The sequence below is a fragment of the Rhinatrema bivittatum genome, chromosome 13 (assembly GCF_901001135.1).
Source record: "Rhinatrema bivittatum chromosome 13, aRhiBiv1.1, whole genome shotgun sequence".
Classification (NCBI taxonomy): Eukaryota; Metazoa; Chordata; class Amphibia; order Gymnophiona; family Rhinatrematidae; genus Rhinatrema; species Rhinatrema bivittatum.
This window is the reverse complement of record NC_042627.1, coordinates 42,536,818-42,552,200: the sequence shown is the minus strand read 5'-3', so window position 1 is coordinate 42,552,200 and position 15,383 is coordinate 42,536,818. Positions and strand designations below refer to the sequence as shown.

Sequence of the window (15,383 nt, the reverse complement as noted above, 5' to 3'; positions counted from 1 at the left end):
TCCTCTGATAGCGACCTCTCTGTTTCACAAGTGGGGTTCTCCCCGCATAGACCTCTTTGCGTCCCCTCAGAACCACAAAGTGGACGATTACTGCTCTCTCATTCGGAGCCAGCACTCTCGGCCGAGGGATGCATTCTCCCTCAAGTGGACAACCGGTCTGCTCTACGCATTCCCTCCACTTCCTCTTGTGTCAAAGACTCTCGTGAAGCTACGCCAGGACGGAGGAACCATGATCCTGATAGCACCTTACTGGCCACGCCAAGTATGGTTTCCAATACTCCAGGATCTCTCCATCCGCAGGCACATTCCTCTGGGAAAGGACCCGCATCTGCTCACTCAAAACGACGGATGCCTCCTCCATCCCAACCTCCAAGCCTTGTCCCTGACGGCATGGATGTTGAAAGGTTAGTCCTTCAGCCTTTCAACCTTTCAGATTCCGTTTCTCGAGTCCTGATAGCTTCACAAAAGCCTTCCACAAGAAAGTCTTACTCATACAAATGGAAAAGGTACACATCATGGTGCACTTCTCAGTCCCTTGATCCCCTTTCCTGTCCAATCTCCAAATTCTTGGACTATTTATGGCATCTCTCTGAATCAGGTCTTAAAACCTCTTCCATTAGGATGCATGTCAGTGCGGTAGCCGCCTTCCATAAAGGTGTACAGGGTGTCCCTATTTCAGTACAACCCCTAGTAACACGTTTTCTTAAAGGCTTGCTCCATCTGAAGCCACTCTTACGGCCTCCGGCCCCATCCTGGGACCTTAATCTGGTTCTTGGTCGTCTAATGAAACCTCCTTTCGAACCTCTGCACTCCTGTGAGTTAAAGTATCTCACATGGAAAGTGTTATTCCTTTTGGCTATCACTTCAGCTCGCAGGGTTAGTGAATTACAGGCCCTAGTTACCTATCCGCCTTACACTAAGCTCCTGCAGGACCGGGCGGTACTCCGCACTCACCCTAAATTTTTACCTAAGGTAGTTTCTGAGTTTCATATTAATCAATCCATCATACTACCTATCTTTTTTCCCAGGCCCCACTCCAACTCTGGAGAACAGACCCTGCATACCCTAGACTGTAAACGGGCTCTAGCCTTTTACCTAGACCGTACAGTTTCTCACAGGAAGAGCACTCAATTATTCGTCTCTTTCCATCCTAACAAGTTAGGACAACCTGTGGGTAAGCAGGCTCTTTCCTCCTGGTTGGCGGACTGCATTTCTTTTTGCTATCAGCAAGCTGGCATTCCCTTTCAAGACCGTGTGAAAGCACACTCTGTGAGGGCCATGGCGACGTCAGTGGCACACCTTCGATCGGTGCCGCTTCCTGACATCTGCAGGGCTGCAACCTGGAGTTCTCTCCATACCTTTGCAGCCCACTATTGTTTGGACAAAGCTGGAAGACAGGACTCCATCTTCGGCCAATCTGTCTTGCGTAACCTTTTTCCAACGTGATGTACCAACACCCTTCCACCTTCCCAGTAGGGTGCGGATGCCCTTTACCAAATTCCACCCCAGTTGTAGTGCCTGTTGCACGTCGTTGGGTGCATTTGGTGCAAGTCAGGACATCCTCAGCTCGGTACTCACCCATTTGTGAGGACAACCATCCTGCTTGTCCTGTGAGAAAGCAAATGTTGCTTACCTGATGTAACAGGTGTTCTCACAGGACAGCAGGATGTTAGTCCTCACGAAACCCGCCCGCCACCCCGCGGTGTTGGGTTTGTTTTGTTTTTACTTTCTAGGCACTGCCTGTAGCTTTGAACATCAGACTGAAGGGAGACCCCTGCTGGCTGCAGGGTCAGTGCCTTGCTGGGCATGCCCAGTAGGGGCCAGTCAAAGTTCTGTTTAAACTTTGACAGAAGTTTTCCGTGGTGGGCTCCATCCTCGATGTCACCCATTTGTGAGGACTAACATCCTGCTGTCCTGTGAGAACACCCTTTACATCAGGTAAGCAACATTTGCTTTACTCTCCATTGCCTCAGGTACAAAACTTAGATTGTAAGCCCTCTGAGGATAGAGAAATTCCTACAGTACCTGAATGTAACTGATGTGATATCCCTGATCGAATGTCGGTATATAAAAAATAAAAAAATAAATAAGACTTTAAGAAACTTGAATGTCTGAGACATTATTTTGAAGAAGAAAAAGCAATTATGCCTTTACTGATTATGAAGCATCACAAGAACAAACTAAGAAACAACTATGAAGAATTAACTTATATTAAAGCTTTGCTCTTTGAAACTGTCAGATCACCATGTTTATAAAGCTATTTGTTTTAGTGGTGATAAAAAGCAGAATAGACAAAATTCGCTGAGCAGGTTGAAAGTCTGACAGAACAACAAAAATTCAAAGATGAATTGCTTAAGATTAGTTATGTGGAATGTAGTAGAAATAATTGCCTTTTTTTTTTTTTTTCCTGCAGAGCATATTGTCTTTGTTCATTGCACTTTTCACTGTTCTAGGCACCACTTTGTGGCCACAGATACACAACAGTGTGAATGACATGATTAACTGACCAACAAACACAAGCCTTTATATTCAGTGGCTAGCAAAAGTATTTGACCCTCTAAAAAGTCAGCAGATTGGTGTGGATTACAAATGACACTTACACAGGTTTTAGACAGTATGTTTATTGCAAACAAGTATTCTCTTAAAGTAAATTTTGAAAGTCACAAGTTATTATTTTCATTTTTGAAAATTAAAATTAATACTGAAATATGCTGCTTGAATAAGTATTCAACCCCTTCAGACTAATACTTGGTAGAACCACCTTTTGCTGTAATAACAGCTTTAAGTCTGTTGGGATAAGTTTTCTACCAGCATTACACAGTTTGGGAGTGATTTTTGCTCATTCTTCTGGGCAGATTTGCTACAGGTTGGTTAGATGATGCTTATGGACTACAATTTTCAAATAGTGCCACAGATTGGAGATTGGATTTTGATCTGGATTTTGATCTGGATGTTTGCCATTGTTAAACATTTACCTTTTTGTTGTTCAACTACTCCTGTGTTGCTTTGGCCTTGTGCTTGGGATCATTGTCCTGCTGAATGGTGAACTTTGTCCTAAGCTTTTTTTTTTTTTAGCAGACTGAAGCATGTTGTCATGCAATATCTCCCATTATGTTGACCATCCAACAGTCCTTCCGTTTTAACAAGATGCCCAGTCCCTGCTGAGGGAAAAGCATCCCCACAACATGATGCTGCCACTCCCATACTTTATTGTTGGGATAGTATTTTGATGAGGAATGGGCAATGTTAGGTTTGTGCCACATTTGCAGACCAAAGCAATACTGTGCGCTCCTGCTAGCGCACAGGTTAACCTGCGGTTGGACGTGCGTCCATACGCCTTATGCAATAAGGGGATTAGTGCGTCCAAATCGCACATCCAAATCAGTGCGTAGCTAATAGTGCCCATCACATGGCGTACATTTTTACCCTCAAAAATTAACGCCAGCCCCGGAGCTGGCATTAAGTCTTGAGGAGCCCCAAAAGTTTACAGAAAAGCAGAAAATACTGTGGGTGATATTAAGTCTGAGAACCACAAAAAGCATTAACGTGGAAAAAAAAAAAGTCTTGCTAGCAGTCAGGTTAGGAAAATGGACGCTCAATTTATAAGCATCCATTTTCCTAAATCGTGGCTGTTCACAGGTTAGGAAAACAGACTCTTGTAAAATTGAGCCCAGTGCCATGGACGTGCTAGGGATGCTTAATTTATCCCTTCTGCGTCCTTTGTAGCGCGGGGGCTCATTTGCTTATTGCATCAAGTGCCTAGGGAGAGGTATTTGGACTCATCGTTTTTAATGCGTCTGTTTTGCATCGGCCTGATGTTTTGAATTTGACCCAAAAAAACTCAATTTTTCTCATCTGACCACAAAACCATATCCCAAACTTTAGCTGGGTCAACACTGATGCTTTCTGGCAAACTCCAGACATACTTTGATATGATTTTTCTTCGGTAATGACTTCTTTCTAGCCACCCTCCCATGCAGGCCTGTTATATGCAGAGCTCTTGATATGGTTGACTGGTGCACCTCCCCTCCAATCTCAGCCACTGAACTCTATAGCTCCTTCAAAGTGATTCTCTCACAAGTTGTCTTCTTGCTCTGATGCTGAGTTCTAAGGGGGTGGTCTTTTCTAGGCAGTGTCTGTCTGTCCCCCAGTAATAACTTTTGAGCCATTCATCCACTAGCTCAAACTTTCATGTGCTCTCAATGGCTCCAGTGTTCAGAATTTCTGATTCTTTTAATTTTTTATAGGGAAACAGGACAGATCATATCAAATCTGAGGGAACAGAGCACATTGCAGTGTCATCAAGCATTTTAAAAACCTTCCTGTCCTTGAATAGTAGCCATAACTATATGCAAATTTCTGTATCAAAGATGGAAACTTGGCATCAAGAAATGTGTAACATTGTATAGTTTTTTTGGGGGTGCTTTTTTTTTTTTTTAAGTTCGGTGGTGCAAAATAATTTACAGATAATGCTAAAGCCAAGTTGAAGTGTATCTGAAATTATCCATATTTTTCCCAACATGACTCAGTTGTACTGTATTCAGTCTAATTTTTTTTCTTTGTTTTTAGGAAGCATTGATGAGGATGTTGTGGTGATCGAGGCTTCCTCCACTCCCCAAATCACTGTTAATGAAGAAATCAATGTTACCTCGACAGATAGTGAAGTGGAAATTGTCACAGTTGGAGAAACCTACAGGTGAGCTTTGCACAGATTTGTTTAATAATGTATGTGTATTCTACTTTACTTCATTGGGTTTTCTGATTAATCATGAGTCCTGTTTGAGGATAGAGGTGAACCCTATGAATTCTTTTTTTATATAGCATTAACACTCACAATTTACTGTAATCTTATAACAATTATGTTATCAATATTACTAATAACAGCTATTAACACAGTACATACAAATCATTTTTTATCATTTTATTAATTACATCCATTAATGTTTATAATAGCCATACAGTAATACAAAGACATGTGCAACCTGATGTACATAAATATCCAAACTTATTTAGCAGCAGTATATTCACATCTAAAACCATATATCCCACTACATTCACTCATCCACATACACTCCCCACCCATTAAAACCCATCTATTTCATTTTATTAGTTCACCATACGTTATTAACATAAAGTGCTTAACATAAATTGTTATTGAACCCTAAAGGAACTTTTTCCACAGGAGCAGTTCACAACGTCCCAACAGGGATCCCCGTTTCGCCGCAGCTTCCTCAGGGGACAAATCACTCCCACTTCATCCGGAGATGACGAGGCCCTCCGGCCTTCCACCCTCCAGAATATTGCACCTTCACACAAATTAATAACAGATGTTTCCTAGCGTGTAGCAGATGGACTCAGGACCAATGGGTATAGTGTACTCGTGCTAGCAGTTGGAGACGGATCAGATTTCAATCTGACATCAGCACCTAGTACATATACCCTTGCAGGAAGTGCAGATTCTCAGTATTTTTCCGTCTCCAAAGCAGTTAGGAGCTATCTTCATGCTCACCGAGCGTTACAACAAAATTTAAAGAACAAAAACATCCTGAAGACGAGCCCCGCACTCCTGCGGTGATACCCTCGGGTCCCTCCCCCAGTTGAGTTTCCCGAGGTGATTTCCGTGGTCCCTCGGAGGTGAGAGCCTCGGTCCGGTGGCCGAATCGCGGCAGGGACCTAGCCCCCGAGCGAGAAGGGTTCGGGGCGCGGCTCAGAGGCAGCCTCAGTCCGGAGCGAATCGCGGCGAGGACTTAGCCCCCGAGCGAGAGGAGTTCGGGCACAGCTGAGAGGCAGTGGGTGCATCCCCTCGAGCGAGGCGGTGAAGGTATTTACCCTCTCCCCCCGCAGCCGGAGACCGCCCGGGTCGAAACCGGGAATCGCCGAAGACAAGGTAAGGCGTACATCTTCCTTTAAACTGTCTCCGAAGATCGAGGAGGAGCAGGGTCTGCCCACGTGGAGACCCTCTAAGGAGGTCGCCATATTGCCCACACGCTTGCCGTCGCCATCTTGGCTTTCTTCGCCGCCCGATCGAGCGCACAAATTAAGCTAAGTGCATATTTTAAGATAGGCGCCGATTTTTGGGCTTCTATTATAGGCGCCGAATTTTGGGCGCATATTATAGGCGCCGATTTTTGAATAGGCGCCGATAGTTGGATGCGCATTTTAGGCGCGCACAAATTTTGGGCGCACCTTCTTAGGCGCACCTTAAATCCTCCGCGCACAGTGCAAGGCGCATACCTACGGCTCAGAGCAAAACCGGCGAGCATATCCCAGACGCAATGGATCGCATAAGAGCTTACGCGTCCACAGAAGCGGCACCTCCAATAATAGGCATAAAAGCCCAAGGCCTCTGCCCTGCATACCACATCAGAGCTGCACAGAGCAAGGAAGTGGACGCTCTATGCGCACACTGTGAGGAGGCCCTGGGAGACCCAGGCCAGGGCCAGCCCAACCCGGGTCCCAGTGCTAGCTCCTCGGGAGGCACCCCGGATCTAGCTGGCCCTAGTGATTCCATCCCTCAGACGGGGAACCCCAGGGAACCGGCGCCCCTCAACTTGGACCCGGCATCGATCTCCTGGGTGGAGTTATTTAAAGGGATTCACGCCTTTGTCAAGATGCAGACTGAACCCCAGGCCGGCTATCCATATGCTCCGGAAGACCCTCATGCCCCAGGACCCTCGAGGCCTAGGCACAGGCTCCCACCACCCAGAAGCCCCACCTACGGGGACACTGATTTCTCCAAGGAAGAAGTTGAGCCCCTCGAGGAGGGAGAACTCCCCTCGGGGACGGAGCCGCATTGAACCATGAGACGCTTCTTCTCAAAGGATGAGCTTCTGGACCTGGTATATCAATGCTTGTCGGAGCTCGCTATCCCAGGCCAAAGCACCCCGGGGGAACCTAGAATGAACCCCTTGCTGGAGTTCCTTCAACAGACGTCCCACCATTTTCCCCTCTTACAGGCGGCACAACAGCTAATTGACCTGGAGTGGAATACGCTGGAATCCTCATTCAAAGGGGGTCGAGCCTTATCGGCCATGTACCCCCTGGACCCAGCAACCAAGGAGCTTCTGGCGTGCCTCAAGGTGGACGCCATGGTTTGCTCGGTCACTAAGCGCACCACCATACCAGTGGAAGGAGGATCAGCCCTCAAGGATTCACACGACCGCCTGGAAGCCATACTGAAACAGGCCTTTGAGGTAGCAGCCATGTCCCTACAAATTGCGTCCTGCTGTACCGTGGTGACACGCTCCTGTTTATCCCAAGCCAGGAGCAACACCCCGGGGGAAGACATGGAACCGGCACTTTTGTTCCTCACTGACGCTGCCTCCGACCTAGTACGCACGGCAGCCAGAGGAGTGTCATCCACAGTGGCAGCCAGGAGACAACTCTGGCCTCACAAGACTGCCCTTCAGGGGATCCCTCCTGTTCGGCAGCAAACTAGAGAAGCTGGCTAACAAATGGGGCGACTCTCCAGTTCCTCGCCTACCAGAAGACAAGATGAAGAGAAACCAGCGTTCCTTCCCAGGCCTTCCAGAGGCAGAAGCTCTCAGCGCTTCAACCCTTACAGGAACAACTTCCAAGCGCCCCGCCCTACGGGCAGGAACCAGTCCTTTCGGAACAAACACAGCAAGAGGGGAACCAGCTCGGGTCCAGGCCCCAGCCGCACCCCACAATGAAATGCAGCCGACCCATCCAAGGGAAGAAGCCATAGGGGGCAGACTATCCCTATTCTACCGCAGATGGGTCGAGATAACTTCGGACAAGTGGGTCCTAACCATCATCAGAGAAGGATACTACCTGGATTTCCTCCGAACCCCTCTGGACAAGTTCATGGAATCTCCCTGCCACGACCCCTCCTGACCCTAGAGGCCATAACCCCGGTTCCAGCACGGGAATTAAATTCCGGGCATTACTCCATTTACTTCATTGTGCCCAAGAAAGAGGGTACGTTCAGACCCATCCTGGACCTCAAGTCGGTCAACCGACACCTAAGGGTCCCAAGATTTCGAATGGAAACCCTGCAGTCAGTCTTACGGGCAATACAGCCAGGAGAATACCTCACATCCCTGGATCTGTTGGAAGCCTACTTGCACATCCCAATCCATCAGGAACACCAGTGCTACCTACGCTTCAAGATCCTGTATCACCACTATCAATTCCGGGCACTACCCTTCGGGTTAGCCACTGCACCGTGGACCTTCACCAAGGTAATAGTAGTGGTAGCGGCGACACTCAGGAAGGAGGGAATCCTTGTCCACCCTTACCTGGATGACTGGTTGATCAGAGCAAAATCACCGGAGGAGAGCCACCGAGCAACCAACAGAGTCATAACTCTACTGGAAAGCCTAGGTTGGGTAGTCAATACAATCAACAGCTCCCTACAGCCATCGCAGTCGCTGGAATACCTAGGAGTCTGATTCGACACCAAGGAGGACAAGGTCAGCCTGACCCCCACAAGGAGATCAAAGCTGCGGCACAGACTACAGACCCTGCTGAATGCCACCCGGCCCACAGCATGGGATTACCTTCAATTCCTCGGTCTAAGGGCATCCACACTGGAAGTGGTACCATGGGCACGAGCCCACATGAGACCTTTGCAGCGCTCACTCCTATCACGGTGGAGTCCACGATCCCAGAACTACACCGTGCATCTACCTCTACCGACCAGAGTTCGGACCCAGCTAAGGTGGTGGCTGCTGCCCAACCACATGAGCCGGAGATCAAGAATATCCTCCCCGACCTGGACCCTGCTCACCACAGATGCCAGCCTACACGGATGGGGAGCTCACTGCGAAGAGCTAAACCGCCCAAGGGCGGTGGAACGAAGTCTAGTCAGGATGGAACATCAACCGTTTAGAGGCACGGGCAGTCCAGCTAGCCTGCCTGCGGTTTGCTCACAGACTTCGAAACAAAGCGGTCAGAGTGATGTCGGACAACGCAACCACGGTGGCCTACATCAACAGGCAGGGCGGTTGGGGCGGTAGGGGTCAGACATAGAGAGAGCCCCCCTGATGACCTGGGCAGAAGCAAACCTCCAGGACATCTCCGCCGTCCACATAGCCAGGAAGGACAACACCACGGCAGACTTCCTCAGCAGGGAAAGCCTAAACCCGGGAGAATGGAAGCTATCATTCACAGCCTTCAAGATGATAGTGGATCGGTGGGGGACCCCAGACATGGATCTCCTGGCAAACAGATCCAACGCCCAAGTACCCAGATACTTCAGTTGCAGGTGAGATCCGCAGTCACAAGGGATCGACGCACTGGTGCAGACCTGGCCACCGGGGACCCTCCTATACGCCTTTCCCCCATGGCCCCTGCTGGTCGCAATCATACACAAGGCGCAGCGACACAGAGGTCTAGTTCTTCTGGTGGCCCCAGACTGGCCGAGAAGACTACTGGCAGGGGACCCTCTGCCCCTGCCCCCACACAGGGACCTACTACAACAAGGTCCCATCTTTCACGAGGATCCAGCTCAATTCTCTCTTACGGCCTGGCCATTGAGAGGGCCCGACTGAGGAAGAGGGGATACTTGGGGGCAGTAATAGATACCCTCCTCCGAGCACACAAGTTCTCCATATCGCTAACATATATAAGGATCTGGAGAGTTTTTGAGGCCTGGTGCGAAGATCACAACATCGAACCACACTCCTCTAAAGTCCCAATAATCTTAGAATTCCTACAGAATGGACTCCAGAAGGGCCTGTCCCTCAACTCAATCAAGGTACAGGTGGCAGCACTGTCATGCTACGGCCCCAGGAACAAGGGCGACAGCATAGCCGTGCACCCAGACATATCAAAATTTCTGAAAGGGGTCAAACACATTCGCCCACCACTAAAGTGGCCAGTGCCCCTGTAGAACCTCAACCTCGTTCTGGAATTCCTAGCGGGACCCGCCTTCAGACCCCTCCGAGGCCTGTCTCTCCGTCTACTAACCCTAAAATGGTGTTCTTGCTGGCAATATGCTAGGCCCGCCGCATTTCAGAGCTACAAGCACTGTCCTGCCGTGATCCATTCCTCAGAATCACCCCGGGGACCATCCATCTACGCACGGTCCCATCCTTCCTACCCAAAGTGGTCTCACACTTCCACCTCAACCAAACCATTTCATTACCAACCACGGAAGGTGTGAAGAAGTCGGAAGAAGGCCAGTCTCTACGCCATCTCGACATCGGCAGACTACTATTCAGATACCTGGAAATGTCAGAAACGGTACGAAAGACGGATCATCTGTTCTTCCTGCACAGTGGGAAGAAGCAAGGGGAAGTGACCTCACGGGCAACCATTGCCCGCTGGATCAAAGAAGTCATCAAGGCGGCCTACGTAGAAGCGGGAAAACCACCACCTCTACAGGTCAAGGCTCATTCCACCAGAGCCCAGGCGGTTTCCTGGGCAGAAACCAGAATGCTGTCACCTGCCGAGATCTGCAGGGCGGCAACGTGGTCCTCCATCCATACCTTCTCCAGATTCTACCGTCTGGATGTTCAGGCTCTGGAGGACACAGTATTTGCAAGGGCAATCCTTATTGGACCATGGGCAGCCTCCCACCCAGTTCGGGAGTAGCTTTTATACATCCCATTGGTCCTGAGTCCATCTGCTACACGCTAGGAAATGGAGAAATTACTTACCTGATAATTTCGTTTTCCTTAGTGTAGACAGATGGACTCAGCAGTCCACCCTCGGCTGCCATTACACATGGTTGTTCATCATATCAAGGTAAGCCATGCTTTTACTCATCATATGGCATCCACCCTGCTGGGTTTCGACGCTTTCCGGTTGAGGACACTGGAGGTCTCCAGCTATAGTCGATCAACCAATTCAATCCAATCAGAATAAACACATTAAGTTAATCAATCAGTCAGTCACACATATATCCATAATGCTTTGCAAGGCAGAATACTGAGAATCTGCACTTCCTGCAGGGGTATATGTACTAGATGCTGACGTCAGATTGAAATCTGATCCATCTCCAACTGCTAGCACGAGTACACTATACCCATTGGTCCTGAGTCCATCTGTCTACACTAAGGAAAATGAAATTATCAGGTAAGTAATTTCTCCATTACCTTTCATAACAATACAATCCCATATACCACCCCCCTTCTCAACCCCTACCGCTACTATATTTCACCTAAAACGCTCTTCCTCCACAAGTTCAATCACCGGGACCGTTGCACACCCTTTCGGCAAAATCACCACCTATAATATAAGAAAAAACAGCATAAAACCAACCCTTAACTCAAATATCCGCTCACACGTTACTAAAGAATTTTTTACACCCACCTCAAATACGTCTTCAGCGTTTATAGCCTTATTCTGGTTACTCCACTTATCACTTAACCACTCCACTGTGGTTGAGTGAGAGGGGTTTATAGATGGCTTTTCAGCCCATGCGGTTCACTGCACTTTGAGAAAGAGCTGTTGGTTGTTAAGGCGGGTGATGGCGTTAAGGGTCTGCTGTGCGTTCATTATTGAGAAATTCTCTCGGTGCCTGCTAAATTGAATGTGAGATAAGGATGGAGGGAAGTAGATTGGTCAGCTTGAGCGTTATTTTGAAAAGATTAGTCTTACTGTGTGCTTTGTTATAGGCACACATAAAGCGGATTGTTTGATAAGTGGAGTAACCAGAATAAGCTAGTAAACGCTGAAGACATATTTGAGGTGGGTGTAAAAAATTCTTTAGTAACGTGTGAGCGGATATTTGAGTTAAGGGTTGGTTTTATGCTGTTTTTCTTATATTATAGGTGGTGATTTTGCCGAAAGGGTGTGCAACGGTGCCGGTGATTGAACTTGTGGAGGAAGTGCGTTTTAGGTGAAATATAGTAGCGGTAGGGGTTGAGAAGGGGGGTGGTATATGGGATTGTATTGTATGAAAGGTACATCTGTTATTAATTTGTGTGAAGGTGCAATATTCTGGAGGGTGGAAGGGCCGGAGGGCCTCGTCGTCTCCGGATGAAGTGGGAGTGATTTGTCCCCTGAGGAAGCTGCGGCGAAACAGGGATCCCTGTTGGGACGTTGTGAACTGCTCCTGTGGAAAGAGTTCCTTTAGGGTTCAATAACAATTTATGTTGAGCACTTTATGTTAACGTATGGTGAACTAATAAAATGAAATAGATGGGTTTTAATGGGTGGGGAGTGTATGTGGATGAGTGAATGTAGTGGGATATATGGTTTTAGATGTGAATATACTGCTGATAAATAAGTTTGGATATTTATGTACATCAGGTTGCACATGTCTTTATATTACTGTATGTCTATTATAAACATTAATGGATGTAATTAATAAAATAAATGATTTGTATGTACTGTTAATAGCTGTTATTAATTAGTAATATTGATAACATACTTGTTATAAGATTACAGTAAATTGTGAGTGTTAATGCTATATAAAAAAAGAATTCATAGGGTTCCCTATGTATGTTGTGATGTGAAGAGTAGGGAGTCCGTACTCTCTCAAGTCCCAATAATGAAATGTTAACAGACTGCATGGTTCTTGTAAGGATATTTTGCGCAGTAGTTCTGGAAAAACTGGACCAGACCAAGTACTCGGTGTCAATGCTATGCTATATGGGAAATGTGGGTTGTTACTCAGCTTAGCTTCTATTCCTTGAGCCATCTGGAGATGTGTGTTTTGCAGCTCCTGGAAAAAAGAAGTTCTAGAAATTATGCAGTGAAGATGCTTACAGTCTAGAATTGTAGTACATGCATACCAGTTTCTGGAAAGAGCAGTGGTCTGTGCCCCTGACCAACAATTGTTGAGATGGATGAACTAGCTACTAGGAGAATCTGATGTCTACTTGTTGCTGTTGAGCAGTGACTGAGACTCCTGCCCCCTACCAGGGGCTGTGAATGTTGCCTCTGTGGCATCTCTGGTCCACCCAGGGAATGGAACACCAGACCTGGAATCAAACCCAAGTCTGCTGCATAGCATTGCTACTGTGCCACTGGGCCAATCATATAAATAGAATACAAATAGGAATGTCAGCTGATTGGCTGCACTGTGCACTGCATCGTGGGAAGGTCTCTAGTTCTATCCTAAAGTGAGGTCATTATCTTCCCAGGTCAGGTAGGTAGTGGTCACAGGTAGGCAGTGATCAGGTAGGCAGTGGTCACAGTCCCTTGGTAGAGAAGAGAAAGTCATGATCATTTATTCAAGGGTGACAACTTGAGAGGATTCAGGATCCATAGACAAGGATGTCTTGTTTTGTCTTTACTTTTTAATTTAGCCCTAGAACCAGTGGCACAGAAGAACAGAGAATCTAGAAATATCCATGGTTTTAAATTTGGCAATTCAGAAAGGAAAATTGCATTATATGTTGTTGCAGTGGAAGATTTGTTAATTAGGAAAGTAGTCAGCTGCATGGCTGGTGGTCCTGAGGATTGCTTGGTAACTTGCCTGCCTGGTGTGAGGGTAGTGCCTCCTAGATAAGATTTTAGAGAGTGCTGGGGAAGAGACAGCTGTCGTATATGTGGGTACCAATGACATAGGAAGGTGAAGAAGGGAGTTTCTGAAAACTAAATTTAGGCCCTTAGGTAGGAAATTGAAATCCAGAACCTCCAAGGTTGCATTATCAGAAATGCTTCCTGTCAATGCACTGGACCCCAGAGGCAGGCCAAGCTCCAGGCTCTCGATGCGTGGGTGAGACACTGGTGCAGGGGAAGAGAGTTTAGGTATGTTAGGAACTGGGAAACTTTCTAGGAAAAGGGGAGCCTATTCTGATGGGATGGGGGCTCCACCTTAACCACAGTCTAGAACTAGGCTACTGGCAATAACTTTTTAAAAAAGGAGATAGAGTAGCTTTTAAACTAGAACATGAGAGAAAGTCTTCAGTTGCTCAGCAGAGCATAATTTGGAGGGAAGTATTTTAAAAGGATACTGGCAAACCAAGTAAATTAGAATGTCCCCAATAGGTGGTTGTAAAAGCTTAACCCCCCCCCCCAAAAAAAAAAAAAAACCAACACAAGACCATGCAGATAAAAGCAAGTTTGCTTACCGTAAACGGTGTTTCCGTAGATAGCAGGATGAATTAGCCATGGGATCTGTCAATCAGGTCCGGGAGGCAGGAGCTTGTTAAGCAGAGGTTTAGTTTTTGTCCTGCGGCTGCGCGTGTGTGTCCCGCGTAGGAAAGTAACAGATTCTCCTCAGTCTGTGATTAAGCTGTAGTTGAGTTGAAGCGGTGACTGCCAGGGAGGAGGGCGGGTCAGCATGGCTAATTCATCCTGCTATCTATGGAAACACCGTTTACGGTAAGCAAACTTGCTTTTTCCCGTTGATAGCAGGGCTGAATTAGCCATGCTATAATGGGAGTCCCAAGCTCCCGATCACGTTAATTGTGATACCTTTATCTGGACGTGATCTGAAGAAGTGTGGTAGTCACCATGGACAGGATGATAGGGCAAGTAATACTGCAATCTCTGTCTTCGCATCTGTGGTCGCTACTGATCAAGGCAGTAGTGCGATATGAAGGTATGGAGTGATGACCATGTAGCTGCCTTACAAATGTCTATGGGTTGCACGTTTCGCAGGTGTGCCCATGAAGTTGCTAGTGCTCTCACCTGATGAGCTTTGGGTATAGAAGACAGATGTAACTTCTGCTTGTCATAGCAAAATTGAATGCATTGTATTATCCAAGCTGGAAATGGTACGTTTCGATACTGGAAGTCCCGGTGCTTTGGATCAAATGATGCAATGGTTGAGAAGCCCGGGATTCCAATTTTGTTCTTTCTTTGTAGTAAGCTAATGCTCTTTTACAATCCAGCGTATGTAGCAACTTTTCCCTCTCATTGGCATGAGGTTTAGGAAAAAAGATTGGTAGCTCTATGCTTTGGTTAAGATGAAACTGCAAAACTACCTTTGGTAAGAAGGATGGGTGAGTTCTGAGAACCACTTTTTGGTGAAAAAATTGCAAGTATGGTGAATAATGGACTAGTGCTTGTAGTTCACTGATTCGTCTTGCCGAAGTTACTGCTATTAGAAATACTACCTTCCAAGTAAGGTACTTTATATGTGCTGATTCCATAGGTTCAAAGGGGGGAAGCATGAGTTGTTCCAGGACTGTATTGATATTCCAGGGAAGTGGAGGTTTTGAAACTGGAGTCGAAGATGAGATAGTCCTCTAATGAAACGGGATAGTAACGGATGATTGGATATCTGTGTATCATTTAATAGTCTATGGTTCGCGCCTATGGCACTGAGATGAACTCTAATGGAAGAAGTGGCTAGTCCAGTGTCGTACAGTGTATGAAGGTAATCCACGAGTTTTTCTGGTGGACAGTCCATTGGTGATATGTTATTGGATATGCACCAAGTTGAGTAACATTTCCATTTGTAGTTGTAGTTCTTTCTTGTTGAGAGTTTCCTGGATTCTAATAAAATGAATTGTGTA

General features: G+C 46.9%; 1 protein-coding gene across 1 annotated transcript in view; it reads left to right on the top strand.

The window, feature by feature from the left end:
* The window catches only part of RNF111 (ring finger protein 111), a 414,145-nt gene that overhangs the window by 185,319 nt on the left and 213,443 nt on the right, over nucleotides 1-15,383 (top strand). Inside the window, 1 exon segment of the mRNA XM_029575848.1 lies at nucleotides 4,570-4,696. Coding sequence (XP_029431708.1) covers nucleotides 4,570-4,696 — 127 coding nt within the window.